This window comes from Aquarana catesbeiana, linkage group LG13 (genome assembly GCF_042186555.1).
Source record: "Aquarana catesbeiana isolate 2022-GZ linkage group LG13, ASM4218655v1, whole genome shotgun sequence".
Lineage (NCBI taxonomy): Eukaryota > Metazoa > Chordata > Amphibia > Anura > Ranidae > Aquarana > Aquarana catesbeiana.
This window is the reverse complement of record NC_133336.1, coordinates 237,807,841-237,832,597: the sequence shown is the minus strand read 5'-3', so window position 1 is coordinate 237,832,597 and position 24,757 is coordinate 237,807,841. Positions and strand designations below refer to the sequence as shown.

Below are 24,757 nucleotides of genomic sequence, written 5' to 3'. Positions count from 1 at the left end.
TCACTGAAGTGGAAGTGAAATCCCAGCAGCCGTGACTAAATGTGACCAATACAAGTATATAGACTTTTTTTTTTTTTTTTTTTATGGGGTGGTGAGAGATTGGAACCCCATGTCAGTTTTTTTTTTTTTTTTTTTTTTATTATTTATTTAAATTTTTTTTCTGCCATGTGTTAGGAAGATTCAAAATGCTCACCCCGCATCTACCCCTTACCTGAGCAGGTAAACGTTGCCGTTTCCGTGGAACCAGCTGTAGGTGAGGTTGGCGGGGTAGGCTTCTGCCTGGCAGGTCAGAAAGGCATCTTGGGAAATATTCACGGTGATGTTTTCTGGAGGGACAACAATGACGGGCGGACCTGAGAAAAAAAAAGTATACATATAAAAACTATATATAGTATATAACGTATACATATAAAAATTGTATAAAATAGCATATAAATGTAAAAAAAAAAAAAAAGTTTTTTTTAATTATAGCAATACATACATACACATTCTGAACCCCAACAGGTGAGAGAAAAAGGCTAGCACATAATGAATAATACATACTGTATATATAAGTAGTATAAATATAATATATATTTTTAGAGAGAGAATGATAAATCATGTTGGAACAAGAAGAGGCCTTTTCCCAAACTGTTCCCACAAAGTTGGGATCATGAAATTGTCCAAAATGTCTTGGTAGGCTGACGCCTTAAGAATTCCCTTCACTGGAACTAAGGGGCCAACCCCTGAAAAACATCCCCACACCAAAGTATTCATACCCCTTGAAATTCTCCACATTTTGCCATGTTATTACCAAAAAACGTAAATGTATTTTATTTGGATTTTATGTGATAGACCAACACAAAGTGCCACATAATTGTGAAGTGGAAGGAAAATGATAAATGGTTTTCAAATTTTTTTACAAATAAATATGTGAAAAGTGTGGGGTACATTTGTATGGCGCCCCCCGGAGTCAATACTTTTGTAGAACCGCCTTTCTCTCCAATTACAGCTGCAAGTCTTTTTGGAGATGTCTCTACCAGCTTTGCACATCTAGAGAGGGACATTTTTGCCCATTCTTCTTTGTAGAATATCTCAAGCTCTGTCAGATTGGATGGAGAGCGTCTGTGAACAGAAATTTTCATGTCTTGCCACAGATTCTCAATGGGATTTAGGTCTGGACTGTGACTGGACCATTCTAACACATGAATATGCTTTGATCTAAACCATTCCATTGTAGCTCTGGCTGTATGTTTAGGGTCGTTGTCCTGCTGGAAGGTGAACCTCCGCCCCAGTCTCAAGTCTTTTGTAGACTCTAACAGGTTTTCTTCTAAGATTGTCCTGTATTTGGCTCCATCCATCTTCCCATCAACTCTGACCAGTTTCCCTGTCCCTGCTGAAGAAAAGCATCCCCACAACAGGATACTGCCACCACCATGTTTCACAGTGGGGTGTGTTCAGGGTGGTGTGCAGTGTTAGTTTTCCACCACACATAGCGTTTTGCTTTTAGGCCAAAAAGTTTGATTCTGGTCTCATTTGATCAGAGCACCTTCTTCCACATGTTTGCTGTGTCCCCCACATGGCTTCTCACAGACTGCAAACAGGACTTCTTATGGCTTTCTTTCACCAATGTCTTTCTTCTTGTCACTCTTCCATAAAGGTCAGATTTGTGGAGAACACGACTAATAGTTGTCCTGTGGACAGATTCTCCCACCTGAGCTGTGGATCTCTGCAGCTCCTCCAGAGTTACCATGGACCTCTTGGCTCTTCTCTGATGAATGTTCTCCTTGCCCGGCCGGTCAGTTTAGGTGGACGGCCATGTCTTGGTAGGTTTGCAGTTGTGCCATACTCTTTCCATTTTCCGATGATGGATTGAACAGAGCTCTGTGAGATGTTCAAAGCTTGGGATATTTTTTTTATAACCTAACCCTGCTTTATACTTCTCCACAACTTTATCTCTGACCTGTCTGGTGTGTTCCTTGGCCTTCATGATGCTGTTTGTTCACTAAGGTTCTCTAACAAACCTCTGAGGGCTTCACAGAACATCTGTATTTATACTGAGATTACATTACACACAGGTGGACTCTATTTACTAATTAGGTGACTTCTGAAGGCAATTGGTTCTTCTAGATTTTAGTTAGGGATTTCAGAGTAAAGGGGGCTGAATACAAATGCCCCCCCCCCCCACACACACACACACACACACTTTTCACATATTTATTTGTAAACAAGTTTGAAAACCATTTATCATTTTCCTTCCACTTCACAATTATGTGTCACTTTGTGTTGGTCTATCACATAAAATCCCAATAAAATACATTTACGTTTTTGGTTGTAACATGACAAAATGTGGGGAAATTTCAAGGGGTATGAATACTTTTTCAAGGCACTGTATTCTGAACTGCAACAGGTAAGAGAAAAGGGATATGTCCCCTATATTCTTGTTCTGGTAACAACTCAAAATTTTGGATTTTCCTTCACTTTCTCTTTTGGTGACAAACACATAGAGAGCGTGAAATCTCCTCAGACGGCAATAAAAATGTGATAGGGACTCTAACACTTCTCTATGCTCTTAAAAAAAAACAAAAAAAACAAAAAAAAAAAAAAAAGGTTTGGCTTTAGATGCACTTGCATTATTTCACCTACAATATGCAAAAATACAGATTTTTAGGCCTAAAAAAAGTCCCTACCTTGCACCAGGACACGGGTGGTGTGCATCACCTCGCCTTCCTCGCTGGTTGCATGACACGTGTACACGCCAGCAACGGACCTCTGCACGCCGCCGATCCGCAAGGACCCATTATTAACCTACAACCAGCAGAAATAAAGACAAAATAAGGTATAGCAAACAGTAGAAATAAACTGGTAATAAATAAAAGTACAGCTGATTAAAAAATCTTCTATATGACATGGTTTCTAAAAACAAAAAAAGTAAAAAGTACGTATAAAATAATTGCTTCTAAACAAACCATTTAAGTGAAGAATGTCTTCAACAGCAAATGTATAAAAGACAATTATTGTTCCCAATTATTGTGTCCATATGCAGTACACAGCTGAAGGACTTCTAAATATGACACAAAACATTTTTTTTTTCTAGAACTATATAAAACACAAAATTAACTTTGGTAAACGACCCAATTATGACCCCATTCAGTGAGGGGCTCTTGTTCTTAAGTACTAATGAACCAGAGCAACCAATTAGAATTAATTTGGCTGAAGTTTATGCCGTATAAAATGGATTCTGAATGTTTGCTGGGTTGTTGCAGAAATAATTAGCACTTAAAAAAGCCACGTTTGGGAAGAAAAAAAAATCTATATATATTTAAATTTTTGAAAAAAACTCCTACTGTATGAAAGTATTTAATATTTCATACAAAAAAAAAATGTGTATATATATATATATATATATATATATATATAAACACACACGCATATATATATATATATATATATATATATTTATTTATTATATATTTTTTTTTTTTTACTTTCATACAGTAGGAGGGGCCTTCATTTTTTTCAAAAATATATATTTTGTTTCTTGCCAAACATGGCCTTTAAGTGCTAATTCTTACTGCAATATATGTGTGTGTTTTTTTCTTTGCTGTTGTTTTTTTTTTTTTTTTTACTAGAAATAAAATTTCTAGAAAAAAATAATTTATCTGTGGAATTTTTGCAGGAACATTGTTGCCCTTATAAATTATTACAGATTTTTTTTCTTCCAAATCAGGGTCCCTCCTATTTGTTTTTCTTTTTAAATATGAGGTATAGCCCCATTAAAAAAAAAAAAAAAGAAAGAAAGGGGGGCAATAATGTTTCCACTAAACTGTCACAGATAAATTATTTCTTTATAGCAATCTTATGTAAAATACATAAGTATTAAAGAACATAAAAATATTAATACAAAGCAAAATTGTTTCCAGAAAATTATTACAGATACATTTTTTATGTAAATGTAAAAAAAAAAAAAATATATATATATATATATATATATATATATATATATATATATATATATATATATATATACACACACACACATATACACACACACATACATACACACATACAGTGCTCTGAAAAAGTATTTATACCCCTTGAATTTTTTTTATGTAAACAATCCCTGTTCTGACAGGGGAGGAGAGATGAGATCAGCTGTTCCTAGTGATCGGGAACAGCGATCTCTCTCTACTCCCAGTGAGCCCACCCCCCCTCACAGTTAGAAAGCACCTCCCTGGGGAACACTTAACCCTGTAATCACCACTAGTGTTAACCCCTTCCCTGCCAGTGCCATTTATACAGTGATCAGTGTATTTATTTCAGCACTGATCTCTGTATTGGTGTCACTGGTCACCAAAAAGTGGCACTTAGGGTCAGATTTGTCCGCCGCAATGTCGTAGTCCCGCTAAAAATCGCAGCTCGCCGCCATTATTAGTAAGAACAATAAAAAAATAAAAACAAGAAGTCCATAAATCTTTCCCCTATTTTGTAGACGCTATAACTTTTGCGCAAACCAATCAATATACGCTTATTGCGATTTTTTTTTTACCAAAAATATGAAGAAGAATACATATTGGCCTAAACTGATGGGGTTTTTTTTACATTTTTTTTATTTTTACATTTTTTTTTATTAGATATGTATTATAGTAGAAAGTAAAAAATATATATAAAACACAGAGGTGATCAAATACCACCAAAAGAAAGCTCTAATTTGTGGGGGGAAAAAAAAGGACATCAATTTTGTTTGGGTACAGCGTCGCACGACTGCGCAATTGTCAGTTAAAGCGTCACAGTGCCGAATCGCAAAAAAAAAAATGGCCTGGTCATTAAGGGAGGTAAATCCTTTCAGGGCTGAAGTGGTGAAAAAGAAATGCTTCACCTGTAATAATTTTGTAGAAATTCATTGCCCTCGTTTTAAAAAAATAGGGCCACTCCTCTTCTACTATATCTATCTAGAGATATATCTATAGTATATATACTATAATATAATATATATATATATATATATATATATATATATATATATATATATATATATATACACACACACACACATATATACATATAGAGAGAGAGAGAGATAGATATCTATAACTCTCTCATATATATATATATATATATATATATATATATATATATACATACACACACACACACATATATACATATACACACACACACAATTAATTATCTCTCTCTCTCTCAGAGAATATATATATATATATTCTCTATCTATATATAGAGATATAGATATAGATATATCTATAGATATATATATATCTATATATTTATATAGATATAGATATATATATATTATATTATATATCTCTATATATATTTTTTATGTATTTATTTATTTGTAAAGTACTGGATGGATGGATAAAACATTCTCAGATTATTTTAGCTGTCTGAAGAATTACTAAACAGCAAAGGGTTCGGCAGGAAAAACAATTTACATTTATGTATTTCAGCTGCTACTTCCACTTTCTTCACTGCTGATAATATATGTAACAATAAAAATAACTGAAAAAAAAAAAAAAAAGGCAGGTAAAGTGTGGCCACCAATATACTTACCTATGATGTAAGTCCTACCTAACATTATTCCTGCTGTGTATGCACAATATCCTATATGGGTGCTGTATTGAAGAACGGCCACAAGAGGGCGGTGCAGCCGCATGAAAAGCGCACTCCACCTCGCACTGCGCACTGAGTGACAATGGCTCTTTGTTAGAAAAAGAAAGCGCTGACGCAGGAATACGCTCAGATGTCGCTGTGCAGACACCACACAGCCTGATGAGTAAACACAACTGCTGACTGCCAAAGACAACACGGTTGTCGTGTTTACCGTCTGCCATGCAAATTCGCCATGTCGGCGGGTGAAGTCGTGCGTAGACACCTGACGAAGAGCACCTGTAACCCCCCTCCAAGTGAGCATAGCAGGGGGGACAGAGGCTGTACGTCATCGCTTTATTGGTTTGCTCATTGTACTGGATCTATGGAGGAGCAGCGTTGTCACCCTAGGACAGGAAGTGTGTTGGGACTACAGAACACCTCCCAATAAACTGCAATTGCACATTAACATTTGCAAGAAATTTCTATTCTTCTTCTATAATTGCTATTCTTTCTGTTTCCATTAGCTACCTGCAAATGTAAACTCATTTTTACTGAAGGGTCAGTCCTCCTGAAGGTGATATTTTAGTTATAAGTGGATTATCAGCTCCTGACTCCTCATATCTATTGGATTCTCAAATAGTGAGATCCCCTGACCATAATGGATGGTAGGAACCTCTCATAATGGGCACATCAGGTGTACAGACCCGGGAACTTAGCACAGGGATGGTGGGAACCCCTCATAATGGACACAGCAGGTGTACAGACCTGGGAACTCAGCACAGGGATGGTGGGAACCCCTCATAATGGACACAGCAGGAGTACAGACCCAGGAACTCAGCACAGGGATGGTGGGAACCCCTCATAATGGGCACAGCAGGCGTACAGACCCAGGAACTCAGCACAGGGATGGTGGGAACCCCTCATAATGGGCACAACAGGTGTACAGACCCGGGAACTCAGCACAGGGATGGTGGGAACCCCTCATAATGGACACAGCAGGTGTACAGACCCGGGAACTCAGCACAGGGATGGTGGGAACCCCTCATAATGGGCACAACAGGTGTACAGACCCAGGAACTCAGCACAGGGATGATGGGAACCCCTCATAATGGACACAGCAGGTGTACAGACCTGGGAACTCAGCACAGGGATGATGGGAACCCCTCATAATGGGCACAGCAGGTGTACAGACCTGGGAACTCAGCACAGGGATGATGGGAACCCCTCATAATGGGCACAGCAGGTGTACAGACCTGGGAATCCCTCATAATGGGCACAGCAGGTGTACAGACCCGGGAACTCAGCACAGGGATGATGGGAACCCCTCATAATGGTCACAGCAGGTGTACAGACCCGGGAACTCAGCACAGGGATGGTGGGAACCCCTCATAACAGGCAAGGCAGGTGTACAGACTTGAGAACTCAGCACAGGGATGATGGGAACCCCTCATAATGGGCACAGCAAGTGTACAGATCTGGGAATCCAATACAAGGATGGTGGGAACTCCTCAGCATATACCAAAAACTGAAACCTCAGTTCCGCGTGGACTGACCTTTTCAAATTTTAGTCTCAGCGGGTGAGTGAGCTGCTTTTGAGTAAAATACAAAGTCTTCCTTTGTTCCTCACCTGGACCTTGTCTGTGCTCTCCATAACCACGTTCTCCCTCTTCCAGGAGACCACTGGTTGTGGGTTTCCATAAGCCAGGCAGGTGAGCGTCAATGTGTCTCCAACACGCACTTCCACGGTCATTGGTGGCGTCTCACGGAAAGCAGGCGGGGCTGTAAAGAGAAAAGTTATGAGTGATTAGTGTTGACTTGGTATCAGTTAATTAACCGTACCCTGTACCAAACCCTGACATGACAAAACAGTGTCATGGCAAACAAGGAGCACTAGGGCCACCAATGTCCCCTTTCTCCTGTGCTTTCCACCTTTTCAACCATGGGTCACCAGCATCCCACTTCTGTGTTTTCCACCTTTCCAACCATGAGTCACCAACATCTCCCTCCTCCTGTGCTTTCCACCTTTCCAACCATGGGTCGCCAACATCCCCTTCCTCCTGTGCGTTCCATCTTTCCAACCATGGGTCACCAGCATCCCGCTTCTCCTGTGTTTTCCACCTTTCCAACCATGGGTCACCAATGTCCCCCTTCTCCTGTGCTTTCCACCTTTCCAACCATGGGTCACCGTCTCCCTTCTCCTGTGCTTTCTACCTTTCCAACCATGGGTCACCAACTTCCCACTTCTGTGCTTTCCACTTTTCCAACCATGAGTCACCAACATCCCCCTTCCTCCTGTTCTTTCCACCTTTCCAACCATGGGTCACCAGCATCCTGCTTCTCCTGCATTTTCCACCTTTCCAACCATGGGTCACCAATGTCCCCCTTCTCCTGTGCTTTCCACCTTTCCAACCATGGGTCACCAATGACCCTCTGCCCCTGTGCTCTCCACCGTTCCAACCATCTTCCTATCCAAACATACATATGGTCTGATGACCCTCAGACAATGGGATTGGCCACTGGGTCCATGAAAAAAACAAACAGAGGAGGGAGGGAGGGACAAGCTAACTGCTGGCAAAGGAATTGGGCACCGCTTATCTCAGAAGTGATGTGGATGTACAATGGCCAGTTGGGCGGGGCCTTCTGCGGACAGAAGGGCGTCCACCAATGGATGTTGTAGGAAATCCCTATACAGTCATATGAGAGGACATCTAGAAGGATCAAAGACTGAAACCTCAGATACAAAATTTATTATACTGAAGGTTCAAATAGTTCCTACGCGTTTCGGCCATAAATCACTCCCATCATAAGGGCTAAAAATACGTGGAGAAAGAGAACGTTTAAACTAGTACGAAGCATCACAGGGGACAATAAATAATGTCATAATTCATGCAACTCTATTGGAGAACAATGGCGAGAGGAGGATGGGAGGGTTTCTGCACTACTCAGCCATTTCTTCATGTAGGAAGGTGCGGTTTTCGACAAACATTTGTTCCTGATAATGGAGAGGAGTCAGGTGGATTGTTTAATCGCAAACAGAGAAATGTGAGATGAGGAAACATAGAACTGATGTCAACTAAGAATAATGTTTGAGGAACTAACTGAACCCCCATCGAGCTGGACAAACCGGGCAATCCTGATAGGTGAGAGCCGGAGCCATTGTGTGCCGGAACGGCGTCTGTTCACTACAATGTTACCTTCTATAGAAAAGCCAAACAGTCACTTTCTGTACACAACATAGAAGATTCTATGTCTAATATGGTGCCGGGACCGGAGAAGAGACCCCCAGCAGTGCAGAGTATTTCAGGAGAGGAGAGTTAGATAGAAAAAGGAGCAGAGTCCTCCAGCAGTGCAGAGTATTTCAGGAGAGGAGAGGTATAGAGGAAGGAGCAGAGTCCTCCAGCAGTGCAGAGTATTTGAGGAGAGGAGAGTTATAGAGGGAAGGAGCAGAGTCCTCCAGCAGTGCAGAGTATTTGAGGAGAGGAGAGTTATAGAGGAAGGAGAAGAGTCCTCCAGCAGTGCAGAGTATTTCAGGAGAGGAGAGTTATAGAGGAAGTAGCAGAGTCCTCCAGCAGTGCAGAGTATTTCAGGAGAGGAGAGTTAGAGGAAAGAGAAGAGTCCTCCAACAGTGCAGAGTATTTCAAGAAAGGAGAGTTATAGAGGAAGGAGAAGAGTCCCTCCAGTAGTGCAGAGTATTTCAGGAGAGGAGAGTTGTAGAAGAAGGAGCAGAGTCATCAGCAGTGCAGAGTATTTCAGGAGAGGAGAGTTGTAGAAGAGGAGCCGAGTCCTCTAGCAGAGCAGAGTATTTCGGGAGAGGAGAGTTATAGAGGAAGGAGAAGAGTCCTCCAGCAGTGCAGAGTATTTCAGGAGAGAAGAGTTGTAGAAGAAGGAGCAGAGTCATCCAGCAGTGCAGAGTATTTCAGGAGAGGAGAGTTGTAGAGGAAGGAGCAGAGTCCTCCAGCAGTGCAGAGTATTTCAGGAGAGGAGAGTCATAGAGGAAGGAGCAGAGTCCTCCAGCAGTGCAGAGTATTTCAGGAGAGGAGAGTTATAGAGGAAGGAGCTAATTCCTCCAGCAGTGCAGAGTATTTCAGGAGAGGAGAGTCATAGAGGAAAGCGCAGAGTCCTCCAGCAGTGCAGAGTATTTCAGGAGAGGAGAGTTATAGAGGAAGGAGCAGAGTCCCCCAGCAGAGCAGAGTATTTCAGGAGAGGAGAGTTATAGAGGAAGGAGGCAGAGTCCCCCAGCAGTGCAGAGTATTTCAGGAGAGGAGAGTTATAGAGGAAGGAGCAGAGTCCTCCAGCAGTGCAGAGTATTTCAGGAGAGGAGAGGTTATAGAGGAAGGAGCTAATTCCTCCAGCAGTGCAGAGTATTTCAGGAGAGGAGAGTCATAGAGGAAAGCGCAGAGTCCTCAGCAGTGCAGAGTATTTCAGGAGAGGAGAGTTATAGAGGAAGGAGTAGAGTCCTCCAGCAGTGCAGAGTATTTCAGGAGAGGAGAGTTATAGAGAAGGAGAAGAGTTGCCTCCAGCAGAGCAGAGTATTTCAGGAGAGGAGAGATGTAGAAGAAGGAGAAGAGTCCTCCAGCAGTGCAGAGTATTTCAGGAGAGGAGAACATTTTTAGCCCTCCGGCACGGTTGGAATTTTTCGGCGGTGATTTTCGGTGAGCCGTCCTATGTGCCCCCCCTCCCCCCCCTCCTCACATTTGTGTTTTATCTCTGGATTGGGAATATAAAGAATAAAAACGACATGAAAAGTTTCCCCCCCCCCAGCACAGAACTTTCCACCCCTGAGGGGGGCGCCGGTCGCTGTTTGATAATTACAGACATGGAAGGAGAGGCGATCCCTCCTGCTGGTGGGCTCGTTGTCTCTCTAACACCCACAGGGTCAGCATGCAGGGGAAAGGGTTAACAGATGTCAGCGCAGGGGGCGTGGCTTCCTCGGTGGAAAGTGTTTGCACAGAGGCGGATCGCACACATTGCAAGAGAGGAACTCCGCCCGGATCATCCCATGAAATACAATGCTTCATCCCCCCCCCTCCTCCCATCCTCCACCAATGTGATAATGACATTTTTTTGGTAATAAAACTTCTCTGTTTCCATGACATTATTTTAATCTCTGTGATGTCATCACCGGGTCTCTGTGCTTCTCTATGCAATGCAGGCAGATCACGACTGGTGGGAGGGGCCTTTATATTTATCAAAATTGTTTAATATAAGGACACCCCTACTGTATCCGATCAGACAGGCCCTGGCACTGCATAGCTGATGGGAGATCTACAGCAGATTCAGATTGTACAATCAGATTGTAAGGTGCAGGAGTCCCAATCTATGGCCGACTACAAGAATTCATCCGACATATCCCCAATGTGCACAGACTGAGGATTATGGTCCACAGAGGCTACCTAGAGTCTCTGCTGGTGTAAGACTGGGGGGACTCTGACGGGGACCCCGATGAAAGGGGGGACTCTGATGGGGTCGTGGGGGGGGGGGGGGTTGGTCGGTGGGGGGTTTCGGACGGTTGGCATGGGGGGGTTGGACGGTGAGGGGGGGCGTCGGTCGGTGAGGAGGGGGGGCGGTAGGTGAGGAGGAGGGGCGGCAGTCGGTGAGGAGGGGGGGCGGCGGTCGGTGGGGGGGTCAGTCGGTGAGGGGGGGTGGCGGTCAGTGAGGAGGAGGGGCGGCGGTAGGTCGGTGGGGGGGGGGTCAGTCGGTGAGGGGGGGGGTGGCGGTCAGTGAGGAGGAGGGGCGGCGGTAGGTCGGTGGGGGGGGTGGCGGATCGGTCGTGAGGTCAGTCGGTGAGGGGGGGCGGTTGGTGAGGGGGGGGCGGCGGTCGGAGAGGAGGTGGCGGTGTTAGGTGAGGAGGGGGGGAGGCGGCGGATCGGTCGGTGAGGCGGGGGGGGGTCAGTCAGTGAGGGGGGGGTGGTTGGTAAGGGGGGAGGCGGCGGTAGGTCGTGGGCGGGGGCGGCGGTCGGTGAGGAGGGGGGGGGGCGGTCGGTGGGGGGGTCAGTCGGTGAGGGGGGGGTGGCGGTCAGTGAGGAGGAGGGGCGGCGGTAGGTTGGTGGGGGGGTGGCGGATCGGTCGTGAGGTCAGTCGGTGGGGGGGGGGTGGTTGGTAAGGGGGGAGGCGGCGGTAGGTCGTGGGCGGGGGCGGCGGTCGGTGAGGAGGGGGGGGGCGGTCGGGGGGGGGGGGTCAGTCGGTGAGGGGGGGTGGCGGTCAGTGAGGAGGAGGGGCGGCGGTAGGTCGGTGGGGGGGGTCAGTCGGTGAGGGGGGGGTGGCGGTCAGTGAGGAGGAGGGGCGGCGGTAGGTCGGTGGGGGGGGTGGCGGATCGGTCGTGAGGTCAGTCGGTGAGGGGGGGCGGTTGGTGAGGGGGGGCGGTCGGAGAGGAGGTGGCGGTGTTAGGTGAGGAGGGGGGGAGGCGGCGGATCGGTCGGTGAGGCGGGGGGGTCAATCAGTGAGGGGGGGGTGGTTGGTAAGGGGGGAGGCGGCGGTAGGTCGTGGGCGGGGGCGGCGGTCGGTGAGGAGGGGGGGGCGGTCGGTGGGGGGGGGGTCGGTCGGTGAGGGGGGGGTGGCGGTCAGTGAGGAGGAGGGGCGGCGGTAGGTCGGTGGGGGGGTCAGTCGGTGAGGGGGGGGTGGCGGTCAGTGAGGAGGAGGGGCGGCGGTAGGTCGGTGGGGGGGGTGGCGGATCGGTCGTGAGGTCAGTCGGTGAGGGGGGGCGGTTGGTGAGGGGGGGCGGCGGTCGGAGAGGAGGTGGCGGTGTTAGGTGAGGAGGGGGGGAGGCGGCGGATCGGTCGGTGAGGCGGGGGGGTCAGTCAGTGAGGGGGGGTGGTTGGTAAGGGGGGAGGGCAGCGGTAGGTCGTGGGCGGGGGCGGCAGTCGGTGAGGAGGGGGGGGGCCGTCGGTGAGGGGGGGGTGGCGGTCAGTGAGGAGGAGGGGCGGCGGTAGGTCGGTGGGGGGGTGGCGGATCGGTCGTGAGGTCAGTCGGTGAGGGGGGGTGGTTGGTAAGGGGGGAGGCGGCGGTAGGTCGTGGGCGGGGCGGCGGTCGGTGAGGAGGGGGGGGCGGTCGGTGGGGGAGGTCAGTCGGTGAGGGGGGGGGTGGCGGTCAGTGAGGAGGAGGGGCGGCGGTAGGTCGGTGGGGGGGGTCAGTCGGTGAGGGGGGGTGGCGGTCAGTGAGGAGGAGGGGTGGCGGTAGGTCGGTGGGGGGGGGTGGCGGATCGGTCGTGAGGTCAGTCGGGTGAGGGGGGGGGCGGTTGGTGAGGGGGGGCGGTCGGAGAGGAGGTGGCGGTGTTAGGTGAGGAGGGGGGGGAGGCGGCGGATCGGTCGGTGAGGCGGGGGGGGTCAATCAGTGAGGGGGGGGTGGTTGGTAAGGGGGGAGGCGGCGGTAGGTCGTGGGCGGGGGGCGCGGTCGGTGAGGAGGGGGGGGGCGGTCGGTGGGGGGGGGTCGGTCGGTGAGGGGGGGGGTGGCGGTCAGTGAGGAGGAGGGGCGGCGGTAGGTCGGTGGGGGGGTCAGTCGGTGAGGGGGGGGGGTGGCGGTCAGTGAGGAGGAGGGGCGGCGGTAGGTCGGTGGGGGGGGGTGGCGGATCGGTCGTGAGGTCAGTCGGTGAGGGGGGGCGGTTGGTGAGGGGGGGCGGCGGTCGGAGAGGAGGTGGCGGTGTTAGGTGAGGAGGGGGGGAGGCGGCGGATCGGTCGGTGAGGCGGGGGGGTCAGTCAGTGAGGGGGGGTGGTTGGTAAGGGGGGAGGCAGCGGTAGGTCGTGGGCGGGGGGCGGCAGTCGGTGAGGAGGGGGGGGGCCGTCGGTGAGGGGGGGTGGCGGTCAGTGAGGAGGAGGGGCGGCGGTAGGTCGGTGGGGGGGTGGCGGATCGGTCGTGAGGTCAGTCGGTGAGGGGGGGTGGTTGGTAAGGGGGGAGGCGGCGGTAGGTCGTGGGCGGGGCGGCGGTCGGTGAGGAGGGGGGGGCGGTCGGTGGGGGAGGTCAGTCGGTGAGGGGGGGTGGCGGTCAGTGAGGAGGAGGGGCGGCGGTAGGTCGGTGGGGGGGGTCAGTCGGTGAAGGGGGGGTGGCGGTCAGTGAGGAGGAGGGGCGGTGGTAGGTCGGTGGGGGGGGTGGCGGATCGGTCGTGAGGTCAGTCGGTGAGGGGGGGTGGTTGGTAAGGGGGGAGGCGGCGGTAGGTCGTGGGCGGGGCGGCGGTCGGTGAGGAGGGGGGGGGCGGTCGGTGGGGGAGGTCAGTCGGTGAGGGGGGGTGGCGGTCAGTGAGGAGGAGGGGCGGCGGTAGGTCGGTGGGGGGGGTCAGTCGGTGAAGGGGGGGTGGCGGTCAGTGAGGAGGAGGGGCGGTGGTAGGTCGGTGGGGGGGGTGGCGGATCGGTCGTGAGGTCAGTCGGTGAGGGGGGGCGGTTGGTGAGGGGGGGCGGTCGGAGAGGAGGTGGCGGTGTTAGGTGAGGAGGGGGGGAGGCGGCGGATCGGTCGGTGAGGCGGGGGGGTCAATCAGTGAGGGGGGGGTGGTTGGTAAGGGGGGGAGGCGGCGGTAGGTCGTGGGCGGGGGCGGCGGTCGGTGAGGAGGGGGGGGGGCGGTCGGTGGGGGGGGGTCGGTCGGTGAGGGGGGGGGTGGCGGTCAGTGAGGAGGAGGGGCGGCGGTAGGTCGGTGGGGGGGGTCAGTCGGTGAGGGGGGGGGTGGCGGTCAGTGAGGAGGAGGGGCGGCGGTAGGTCGGTGGGGGGGGTGGCGGATCGGTCGTGAGGTCAGTCGGTGAGGGGGGGCGGTTGGTGAGGGGGGGCGGCGGTCGGAGAGGAGGTGGCGGTGTTAGGTGAGGAGGGGGGGAGGCGGCGGATCGGTCGGTGAGGCGGGGGGGTCAGTCAGTGAGGGGGGGTGGTTGGTAAGGGGGGAGGCAGCGGTAGGTCGTGGGCGGGGGCGGCAGTCGGTGAGGAGGGGGGGGGCCGTCGGTGAGGGGGGGTGGCGGTCAGTGAGGAGGAGGGGCGGCGGTAGGTCGGTGGGGGGGTGGCGGATCGGTCGTGAGGTCAGTCGGTGAGGGGGGGTGGTTGGTAAGGGGGGAGGCGGCGGTAGGTCGTGGGCGGGGCGGCGGTCGGTGAGGAGGGGGGGGGCGGTCGGTGGGGGAGGTCAGTCGGTGAGGGGGGGGGTGGCGGTCAGTGAGGAGGAGGGGCGGCGGTAGGTCGGTGGGGGGGGTCAGTCGGTGAAGGGGGGGTGGCGGTCAGTGAGGAGGAGGGGCGGTGGTAGGTCGGTGGGGGGGGTGGCGGATCGGTCGTGAGGTCAGTCGGTGAGGGGGGGCGGCGGTCGGAGAGGAGGTGGCGGTGTTAGGTGAGGAGGGGGGGGAGGCGGCGGATCGGTCGGTGAGGCAGGGGGGTCAGTCAGTGAGGGGGGGGTGGTTGGTAAGGGGGGAGGCAGCGGTAGGTCGTGGGCGGCGGTCGGTGAGGAGGGGGGGGGGCGGTCGGTGGGGGGGGGTCAGTCGGTGAGGGGGGGTGGCGGTCAGTGAGGAGGAGGGGCGGCGGTAGGTCGGTGGGGGGGTGGCGGATCGGTCGTGAGGTCAGTCGGTGAGGGGGGGCGGTTGGTGAGGGGGGGCGGCGGTCGAAGAGGAGGTGGCGGTGTTAGGTGAGGAGGGGGGGAGGCGGCGGATCGGTCGGTGAGGAGGGGGGGTCAGTCAGTGAGGAGGGGGTGGTTGGTAAGGGGGGAGGCGGCGGTAGGTCGTGGGGGGGGGGGCGGCGGATCGGTCGGTGAGGCGGGGGGGTTGGTCGGTGAGGGGGGGGGTCTTTCAGTGAGGGGGGGGGTGGGTCGGCAGTCGTTCGGTGAGAGGGGGTCAGCAGTTGGGGGGGGGTCGGTCGGTGAGGGGGGGTTGGTAGGAGGGGTCAGTCGGTGAGGGGGGGTTGGTAGGGGGGGGCGATCGTGGGGGGGGGTTGGTAGGGGGGGGTCGGTCGGTGGGGGGGGTCAGTCGGTGGGGGGGGTCAGTTGGTGAGCGGTGGTTGGTAGGGGGGGTAGTTGGTGAGGGGGGGTTGGTAGGGGGGGTCAGTCGGTGAGGGGGGGTTGGTGGGGGGGGTCAGTCGGTGAGGGGGGGGTTGGTAGGGGGGGTCAGTCGGTGAGGGGGGGTTGGTGGGGGGGTCAGTCGGTGAGGGGGGGTTGGTAGGGGGGGGGTCGGTCGGTCGCACAGTCGCTGTGTATCTGATGATTTCATGAACCTCTCAGCGTCTTCTTCTGTCCCTTTCATTTCCCTCTTCACTTCACCAGCCAATCAGTGACCGTCGTTTTGGATTCACATAAAACAATTTTCCCGCATTCCTTTTTTTTTTTGATTGCAGGAAATCTTTTTGCGGTGAACCTGCGTCAGCCAATTGCGAGGGCGACGCACTCATTGCCAACAGGGACAGGAAATCTACCACCAATCAGGAGGTCTGCAGGGGGGTGCAAAGTGCCAATTAGCGAAGACTCCTTTTTTGGGTGGGGGAGGGGGGGTTGCGTGCTCAGGGGTCAGAGGTCACCAGGAGCCTCATTACTGATCTCAATTAGTGTGCGGGAAGGAGAGCTTTATATTTGATGTGACAGAAGAGGGGGGTGTGTCCTGGGACAGGGGAGGTAAATGAGGGGGTAGTAGTCTGGAGCGCCCCCTGCTGTCCTCCTAAGACCCCCCTTGTCCAGGATTACACACACTGCGGTGAGGTCGGTGTCGGCTCCTCGGGGGCCCCTGATGAAGTTTCGCTGTATGAATGGAACATATCAGGAGGACAGCAGGAGAGACGATAATCCCCGCCGGTCACACGGGACGCCTGACAACCTACAGCCAGGCCAGAAATCACCGCACACCATTGGAGGAGCACAGAGCACACGCCGTATACTCAGCACAGAGCACACATAATACAGAGCACACTAGGTTGGCACAGTTCACCAGTAATAATTTCTGATTGACCCTCAATCATCGTATGACCTGATTAAAAATTCTGATTGGCTGCCGGTGGTTACGGCACTTCTACCCCCCCCCCCCACTCTGCACCACCCACACAGGTCTGTCAGGGGTCCCCCGGGGTCACTCCTCGCAGTCGGGGGACATTATTACAGGCGGACTCTCGAGGTGCTGGCACCGCCATCGGCTGGGCACAGACAAGCCCCTCATTCAGTCTGGTTGGCAGCGGCCCCCAATCTATAGTACCCCCAACACCTACACGCCAGTGCCTGACACCCTGACAAAGGATGGACACACACAGATCTCTGCCCATTCCTCCAACAATCTTTTGGTATTAGGAAGCTTGTCTGGCCACACACCATACAATCTGATTGTACAATCTCCATCAGATAGCAGAGACCAGAGGCTGCCTCTGCTGACCTCAATCCTCCATCTGTGCCCATCGAGGATCCGTCACTGACCCCAACCGGGGAACACATAACATCTCCGACCACATGGGGCCCACAGGGTATTGGTGTAGGGGAGACATAAGAGTCTCCATCAGAGCCCCCCCATATATCAGAGTCCCCCATATATCAGGGTCTCCATCAGAGTCCCCCCCATATATCAGGGTCACCGTCAGAGTCCCCCCCATATATCAGGGTCTCCATCAGAGCCCCCCCATATATCATAGTCCGCCCTTATATCAGGGTCTCAGAGTCCCTGTCAGAGTCCCCCTTATATCAGGGTCCCCATCAGAGTCCCCCCATATATCAGGGTCTCCATTAGAGTCCCCCCTTATTTTATGGTCTCCATCAGAGCCCCCCCATATATCAGAGTCCCCCTTATATCAGGGTCTCCATCAGAGTCCCCCCATATTTCAGGGTCTCCATCAGAGTCCCCCCCTTATTTTATGGTCTCCATCAGAGTCCCCCTTATATCAGGGTCTCCATCAGAGTCCCCCCCATATATCAGGGTCTCCATCAGAGTCCCCCCCCATATATCAGGGTCTCCATCAGAGTCCCCCCCCATATATCAGGGTAACCGTCAGAGTCCCCCCCATATATCAGGGTCTCCATCAGAGTCCCCCCATATATCAGGGTCTCCATCAGAGTCCCCCCCATATATCAGCGTCTCCATCAGAGTCCCCCCCCATATATCAGGGTCTCCATCAGAGTCCCCCCATATATCAGGGTCTCCATCAGAGTCCCCCCATATATCAGGGTCTCCATCAGAGTCCCCCCATATATCAGGGTCTCCATCAGAGTCCCCCCATATATCAGGGTCTCCATTAGAGTCCTCCCTTATTTTATGGTCTCCATCAGAGCCCCCCCATATATCAGGGTCTCCATCAGAGTCCCCCCTTATATCAGGGTCTCCATTAGAGTCCCCCGTTATTTTAGGGTCTCCATCAGAGCCCCCCCATATATCAGAGTCTGCCCTTATATCAGGTCTCCATCAGAGTCCCCCCATATATCAGGGTCACCGTCAGAGTCCCACCTTATTTTATGGTCTCCATCAGAGCCCCCCCATATATCAGAGTCCCCCTTATATCAGGGTCTCCATCAGAGTACCCCCATATATCAGGGTCTCAGAGTCCCCCTTATATCAGGGTCCCAATCAGAGTCCCCCCTTATATCAAGGTCTCCATCAGAGTCCCCCCATATATCAGGGTCTCCATCAGAGTCCCCCCTATATATCAGGGTCTCCATCAGAGTCCCCCCATATATCAGGGTCTCCATCAGAGTCGCCCCATATATCAGGGTCTCCATTAGAGTCCCCCCATATTTTAGGGTCTCCATCAGAGCCCCCCCATATATCAGAGTCCGCCCTTATATCAGGGTCTCCATCAGAGTCCCCCCATATATCAAGGTCTCCATCAGAGTCCCCCATATATCAGGGTCTCCATCAGAGTACCCGCTTATATCAGGGTCTCAGAGTCCCTGTCAGAGTCCCCCTTATATCAGGGTCCCCATCAGAGTCCCCCTTATATCAGGGTCCCCATCAGAGTCCCCCTTATATCAGGGTCCCCATCAGAGTCCCCCCATATATCAGGGTCTCCATTAGAGTCCCCCCTTATTTTATGGTCTACATCAGAGCCCCCCCCCCATATATCAGAGTCCCCCTTATATCAGGGTCTCCATCAGAGTCCCCCCATATTTCAGGGTCTCCATCAGAGTCCCCCCCTTATTTTATGGTCTCCATCAGAGTCCCCCCTTATATCAAGGTCTCCATCAGAGTCCCCCCATATATCAGGGTCTCCATTAGAGTCCCCCCTTATTTTATGGTCTCCATCAGAGCCCCCCCATATATCAGAGTCCCCCTTATATCAGGGTCTCCATCAGAGTCCCCCCATATATCAGGGTCTCCATCAGAGTCCCCCCCCCCATATATCAAGGTCTCCATCAGAGTCCCCCATATATCAGGGTCTCCATCAGAGTCCCCCCCCCCATATATCAGGGTCACCGTCAGAGTCCCCCCCATATATCAGGGTCTCCATCAGAGTCCCCCCCATATATCAGGGTCTCCATCAGAGTCCCCCATATATCAGGGTCTCCATCAGAGTCCCCCCCATATATCAGGGTCTCCATCAGAGTCCCCCCCCCATATATCAGGGTCTCCATCAGAGTCCCCCCATATATCAGGGTCTCCATCAGAGTCCCCCCATATATCAGGGTCTCCATTAGAGTCCCCCCTTATATCAAGGTCTCCATCAGAGTCCCCCCATATATCAGGGTCTCCATTAGAGTCCCCCCTTATTTTATGGTCTCCATCAGAGCCCCCCCATATATCAGGGTCTCCATCAGAGTCCCCCCTTATATCAGGGTCTCCATTAGAGTCCCCCGTTATTTTAGGGTCTCCATCAGAGCCCCCCCATATATCAGAGTCCGCCCTTATATCAAGGTCTCCATCAGAGTCCCCCCATATATCAGGGTCACCATCAGAGTCCCACCTTATTTTATGGTCTCCATCAGAGCCCCCCCCATATATCAGAGTCCCCCTTATATCAGGGTCTCCATCAGAGTACCCCCATATATCAGGGTCTCAGAGTCCCCCTTATATCAGGGTCCCCATCAGAGTCCCCCCTTATATCAAGGTCTCCATCAGAGTCCCCCCATATATCAGGGTCTCCATCAGAGTCCCCCCCATATATCAGGGTCTCCATCAGAGTCCCCCCTATATATCAGGGTCTCCATCAGAGTCCCCCCATATATCAGGGTCTCCATCAGAGTCCCCCCTTATTTTAGGGTCTCCATCAGAGCCCCCCCATATATCAGAGTCCGCCCTTATATCAGGGTCTCCATCAGAGTCCCCCCATATATCAAGGTCTCCATCAGAGTCCCCCCCATATATCAGGGTCTCCATCAGAGTACCCCCATATATCAGGGTCTCAGAGTCCCTGTCAGAGTCCCCCTTATATCAGGGTCCCCATCAGAGTCCCCCCTTATATCAAGGTCTCCATCGGAGTCCCCCCATATATCGGGGTCTCCATCAGAGTACCCCCATATATCAGGGTCTCAGAGTCCCTGTCAGAGTCCCCCTTATATCAGGGTCCCCATCAGAGTCCCCCCTTATATCAAGGTCTCCATCAGAGTCCCCCCATATATCAGGGTCTCCATTAGAGTCCCCCCTTATTTTAGGGTCTCCATCAGAGCCCCCCCATATATCAGAGTCCGCCCTTATATCAGGGTCTCCATCAGAGTCCCCCCATATATCAGGGTCTCCATTAGAGTCCCCCCTTATATCAAGGTCATCATCAGAGTCCCCCTATATATCAGGGTCTCCATCAGAGCCCCCCCATATATCAGAGTCCGCCCTTATATCAAGGTCTCCATCAGAGTCCCCCCATATATCAGGGTCTCCATTAGAGTCCCCCCTTATATCAAGGTCTCCATCAGAGTCCCCCCATATATCAGGGTCTCCATTAGAGTCCCCCCCTTATATCAAGGTCTCCATTAGAGTCCCCCCCTTATATCAAGGTCTCCATTAGAGTCCCCCCATATATCAGGGTCTCCATCAGAGTCCCCCCCATATATTAGGGTCTCCATCAGAGTCCCCCCCATATATTAGGGTCTCCATCAGAGTCCCCCCCCATATATCAGGGTCTCCATCAGAGTCCCCCCTTATATCAGGGTCTCCATTAGAGTCCCCCGTTATTTTAGGGTCTCCATCAGAGCCCCCCCATATATCAGAGTCTGCCCTTATATCAAGGTCTCCATCAGAGTCCCCCCATATATCAGGGTCACCGTCAGAGTCCCCCCTTATTTTATGGTCTCCATCAGAGCCCCCCCCCATATATCAGAGTCCCCCTTATATCAGGGTCTCCATCAGAGTCCCCCCATATATCAGGGTCTCCATCAGAGTACCCGCTTATATCAGGGTCTCCATCAGAGTACCCCATATATCGGGGTCTCCATCAGAGTACCCCCATATATCAGGGTCTCAGAGTCCCCCTTATATCAGGGTCCCCATCAGAGTCCCCCCTTATATCAAGGTCTCCATCAGAGTCCCCCCATATATCAGGGTCTCCATCAGAGTCTCCCCCATATATCAGGGTCTCCATCAGAGTCCCCCCTATATATCAGGGTCTCCATCAGAGTCCCCCCATATATCAGGGTCTCCATCAGAGTCCCCCCTTATATCAGGGTCTCCATTAGAGTCCCCCCTTATTTTAGGGTCTCCATCAGAGCCCCCCCATATATCAGAGTCCACCCTTATATCAGGGTCTCCATCAGAGTCCCCCCATATATCAGGGTCACCGTCAGAGTCCCCCCTTATTTTATGGTCTCCATCAGAGCCCCCCCATATATCAAAATCCCCCTTATATCAGGGTCTCCATCAGAGTCCCCCCATATATCAGGGTCTCCATCAGAGTCCCCCTTATATCAGGGTCTCCATCAGAGTCCCCCTTATATCAGGGTCTCCATCAGAGTCCCCCCATATATCAGGTTCTCAGAGTCCCTGTCAGAGTCCCCCTTATATCAGGGTCCCCATCAGAGTCCCCCCTTATATCAAGGTCTCCATCAGAGTCCACCCTTATATCAGGGTCTCCATCAGAGTCCCCCCATATATCAGGGTCACCATCAGAGTCCCCCCTTATTTTAAGCTCCATCAGTCTCCCCATACACCAGATCCCCCATCAAAGTCTGCCCTCAGTCTGCCCTCTCAGAGTCCCCCCTTACGTCAGAATCCTCCCTTATATCAGCAGAACCCATAGGCAGTCTCTGCCATCCACAATTTGTGCACATTAAAGGATATTCCGGATAAATTCTTGTAGTCGGCCATAGATTGGAGACTCCTTCACTCTACAATCTGATTGTACAATCTGCTTTAGATCTCCCATCAGCTATCTAGTGCAAGAGCCTTTCCTGTCCTCTTATTAGTAAATCTAAAAGGAGATTGTACAATCAGATTGTATCATGTATGGCCAGCTTTAGACAGATCTTCAATGATCATGTTTTCCCCCTCAAAGACCCTCAATCAGTGTATGACCGGGAACATTAAAAAAAAGTCAGTTTCCCTACAGAGGATAAATGTCTGGATTTTCCCGTTTTTTTGGGGGGAGGGGCAACTTACAGTTGACGGTCAGATGGATCCACGTCCCGTTCTTGAAGTCTTCGTCTCCGTGGTGACGGTCCAGGAACAGCACCCTACACTCGTACCATCCCTGGTCATCGGATCGCAGCTGGTCTATACGCAGGGAGGCGCCTTCCTCGATACGTGTCCGGCCTGCCGAGAACGGGAAGAAAAAAAAATACAATGTGACTAAAGGGATCCACCTAATCTATCCAATCAGGGGGACCCGTGTGATACATCTAAAGGAGATTGTACAATCAGATTGTGAGGTGTGTGGTGAGCAGATCAGTTATATAACTTTTTCAAAAACAACAAATGTATTTTCAATACTAAATATAGTATAACTAAAAGGCAAACTTTTTTTTCCCCCCCTGTTTTGGATAGAGAGTGGAGAGGAATTAGAACCCCTGACAGATTTTTATTGCTGTCTGTGTCCCCCATTAGGGAGATTCACCCCTCTATTTGTCCTGGTGACCATTATCACAAAAAAAAAAAAAAAAAAAAAGCAAAATAGCTCAAGCTCTGTCAGATTGGATGGAGAACGTCTGTGAACAGCAATTTTCAAGTCTTGCCACAGATTCTCAATGTGATTTAGGTCTGGACTGTGACTGGGCCATTCTAACAATATGCTTTGATCTAAACCATTCCATTGTAGCTCTGGCTGTATGTTTCGGGTCGTTGTCCTGCTGGAAGGTGAACCTCCGCCCCAGTCTCAAGTCTTTTGTAGACTCTAACAGGTTTTCTTCTAAGATTTTCCTGTATTTGTCTCCATCCATCTTCCCATCAACTCTGACCAGCTTCCCTGTCCCTGCTGAAAAAAAGCATCCCCACCACATGATGCTGCCACCACCATGTTTCACGGTTGGGATGGTGTGTTCAGGGTGATGTACAGTGTTAGTTTTCCGCCACACATAGCGTTTTGCTTTTAAGCCAAAAAGTTGAATTTTGGTCTCATCTGACCAGAGCACCTTCTTCCACATGTTTGCTGTGTCCTCCACATGGCTTCTCACAAATTGCAAACAGGACTTCTTATGGCTTTCTTTCACCAATGTCTTTCTTCTTGTCACTCTTCCATAAAGGTCAGATTTGTGGAGAACACGACTAATAGTTGTCCTGTGGACAGATTCTCCCACCTGAGCTGTGGATCTCTGCAGCTCCTCCAGAGTTACCATGGACCTCTTGGCTCTTCTCTGATGAATGCTCTCCTTGCCCGGCCGGTCAGTTTAGGTGGACGGCCATGTCTTGGTAGGTTTGCAGTTGTCCCATACTCTTTCCATTTTCAGATGATGGATTGAACAGAGCTCTGTGAGATGTTCAAAGCTTGGGATATTTTTTTTATAACCTAACCCTGCTTTATACTTTTCCACAACTTTATCCCTGACCTTGCCTGGTGTGTTCCTTGGCCTTCATGATGCTGTTTGTTCACTAAGGATCTCCAACAAACCTCAGAGGGCTTCACAGAACAGCTGTATTTATACTGAGATTAAATTATATCACAGGTGGACTCTATTTAGTAATTAGGTGACTTCTGAAGGCAATTGGTTCCACTAGATTTTAGTTGGGGGTATCAGAGTGAAGAGGGCTGAATACAAATGTACCCCCCACACTTTTCACATATTTATTTGTAAAAAATTTAGAAAACCATTTATCATTTCCCTTCCACTTCACAATTATGTGCCACTTTGTGTTGGTCTATCACATAAAATCCCAATTAAATACATTTATGTTTTTGGTTGTAACATGACAAAATGTGGAAAATTTCAAGGGGTATGAATACTTTTTTAAGGTCCTGTATTCCCCATACAGCCCCGGTCTGGTGGACGAGGAGTAGAGGCCAACCACAGATCAGTCAGAGGTGGAATATATAATGAGCCATCATGGCTGCCCCCAGTGTACATATACAATTCCAACCTACAAGTAGAAGCAAGATCTTCACATACAAGAATACCGATTGGGAAGTTTATTTCCATTAACATATTCATAAGTTCCTGCTTCATCTCTTTCCATTAATATATTCATAATTTCTTGTATATCAGAAAGCATTTTAAAAAAGTTAGGCGTTCCCCTTTACATCCCATTTCCCAGGAGATCCCCGCTGTAAATACAATGCTAGTAAAAAGAACCTCTTATTGTTACAAATCTGCAACTATGCAGAAGAAGACTTCTGGGGGGTGTCAATGGAAGAGTGACGGGCGGCTGAGCCTGGGAAGTGTCCCCCCGGATTATTGGATTCAGGAGGGGACGCCGGCTGACATGGGAATGTGTCCCGAGGAAGTCTCCGGAGATAAAAGGCGCCTTTTATGGAATGACAGAAGAGAAGTTTAATGGAAAAAATGTTCCAGATGGGATGCCGAATCAGAAATCTGGTAAACGTCAGGACTGGCTGACCCTGAGAAGCAGAGCGTTTAGGGTCATTGATTCTGCTCCCCATTTTTCAGTTTGTGTGTGCTCTGTACACTGTATGCTGTGTGTGCTCTGTACACTGTATGCTGTGTGTGTGCTCTGTACACTGTATGCTGTGTGTGTGCTCTGTACACTGTATGTTGTGTGTGCTCTGTACACCGTATGCTGTGTGTGTGCTCTGTACACTGTATGCTGTGTGTGCTCTGTACACTGTATGCTGTGTGTGTGCTCTGTACACTGTATGTTGTGTGTGTGCTCTGTACACTGTATGCTGTGTGTGCTCTGTACACTGTATGCTGTGTGTGTGCTCTGTACACTGTATGCTGTGT

General features: G+C 50.8%; 1 protein-coding gene across 5 annotated transcripts in view; it reads right to left on the bottom strand.

Moving 5' to 3' along the window:
• The window catches only part of IGSF9 (immunoglobulin superfamily member 9), a 125,422-nt gene that overhangs the window by 45,023 nt on the left and 55,642 nt on the right, over window positions 1-24,757 (bottom strand). For all 5 annotated transcript variants that reach the window (XM_073609612.1, XM_073609610.1, XM_073609613.1 and 2 more), the window contains 4 exons: window positions 22,026-22,178; window positions 7,220-7,371; window positions 2,670-2,787; window positions 212-353 (listed from right to left, as the gene is read on the bottom strand). In XM_073609612.1, the coding sequence (XP_073465713.1) occupies window positions 212-353; window positions 2,670-2,787; window positions 7,220-7,371; window positions 22,026-22,178 (565 nt within the window). The remainder of the gene's footprint in view (window positions 1-211; window positions 354-2,669; window positions 2,788-7,219; window positions 7,372-22,025; window positions 22,179-24,757) is intronic.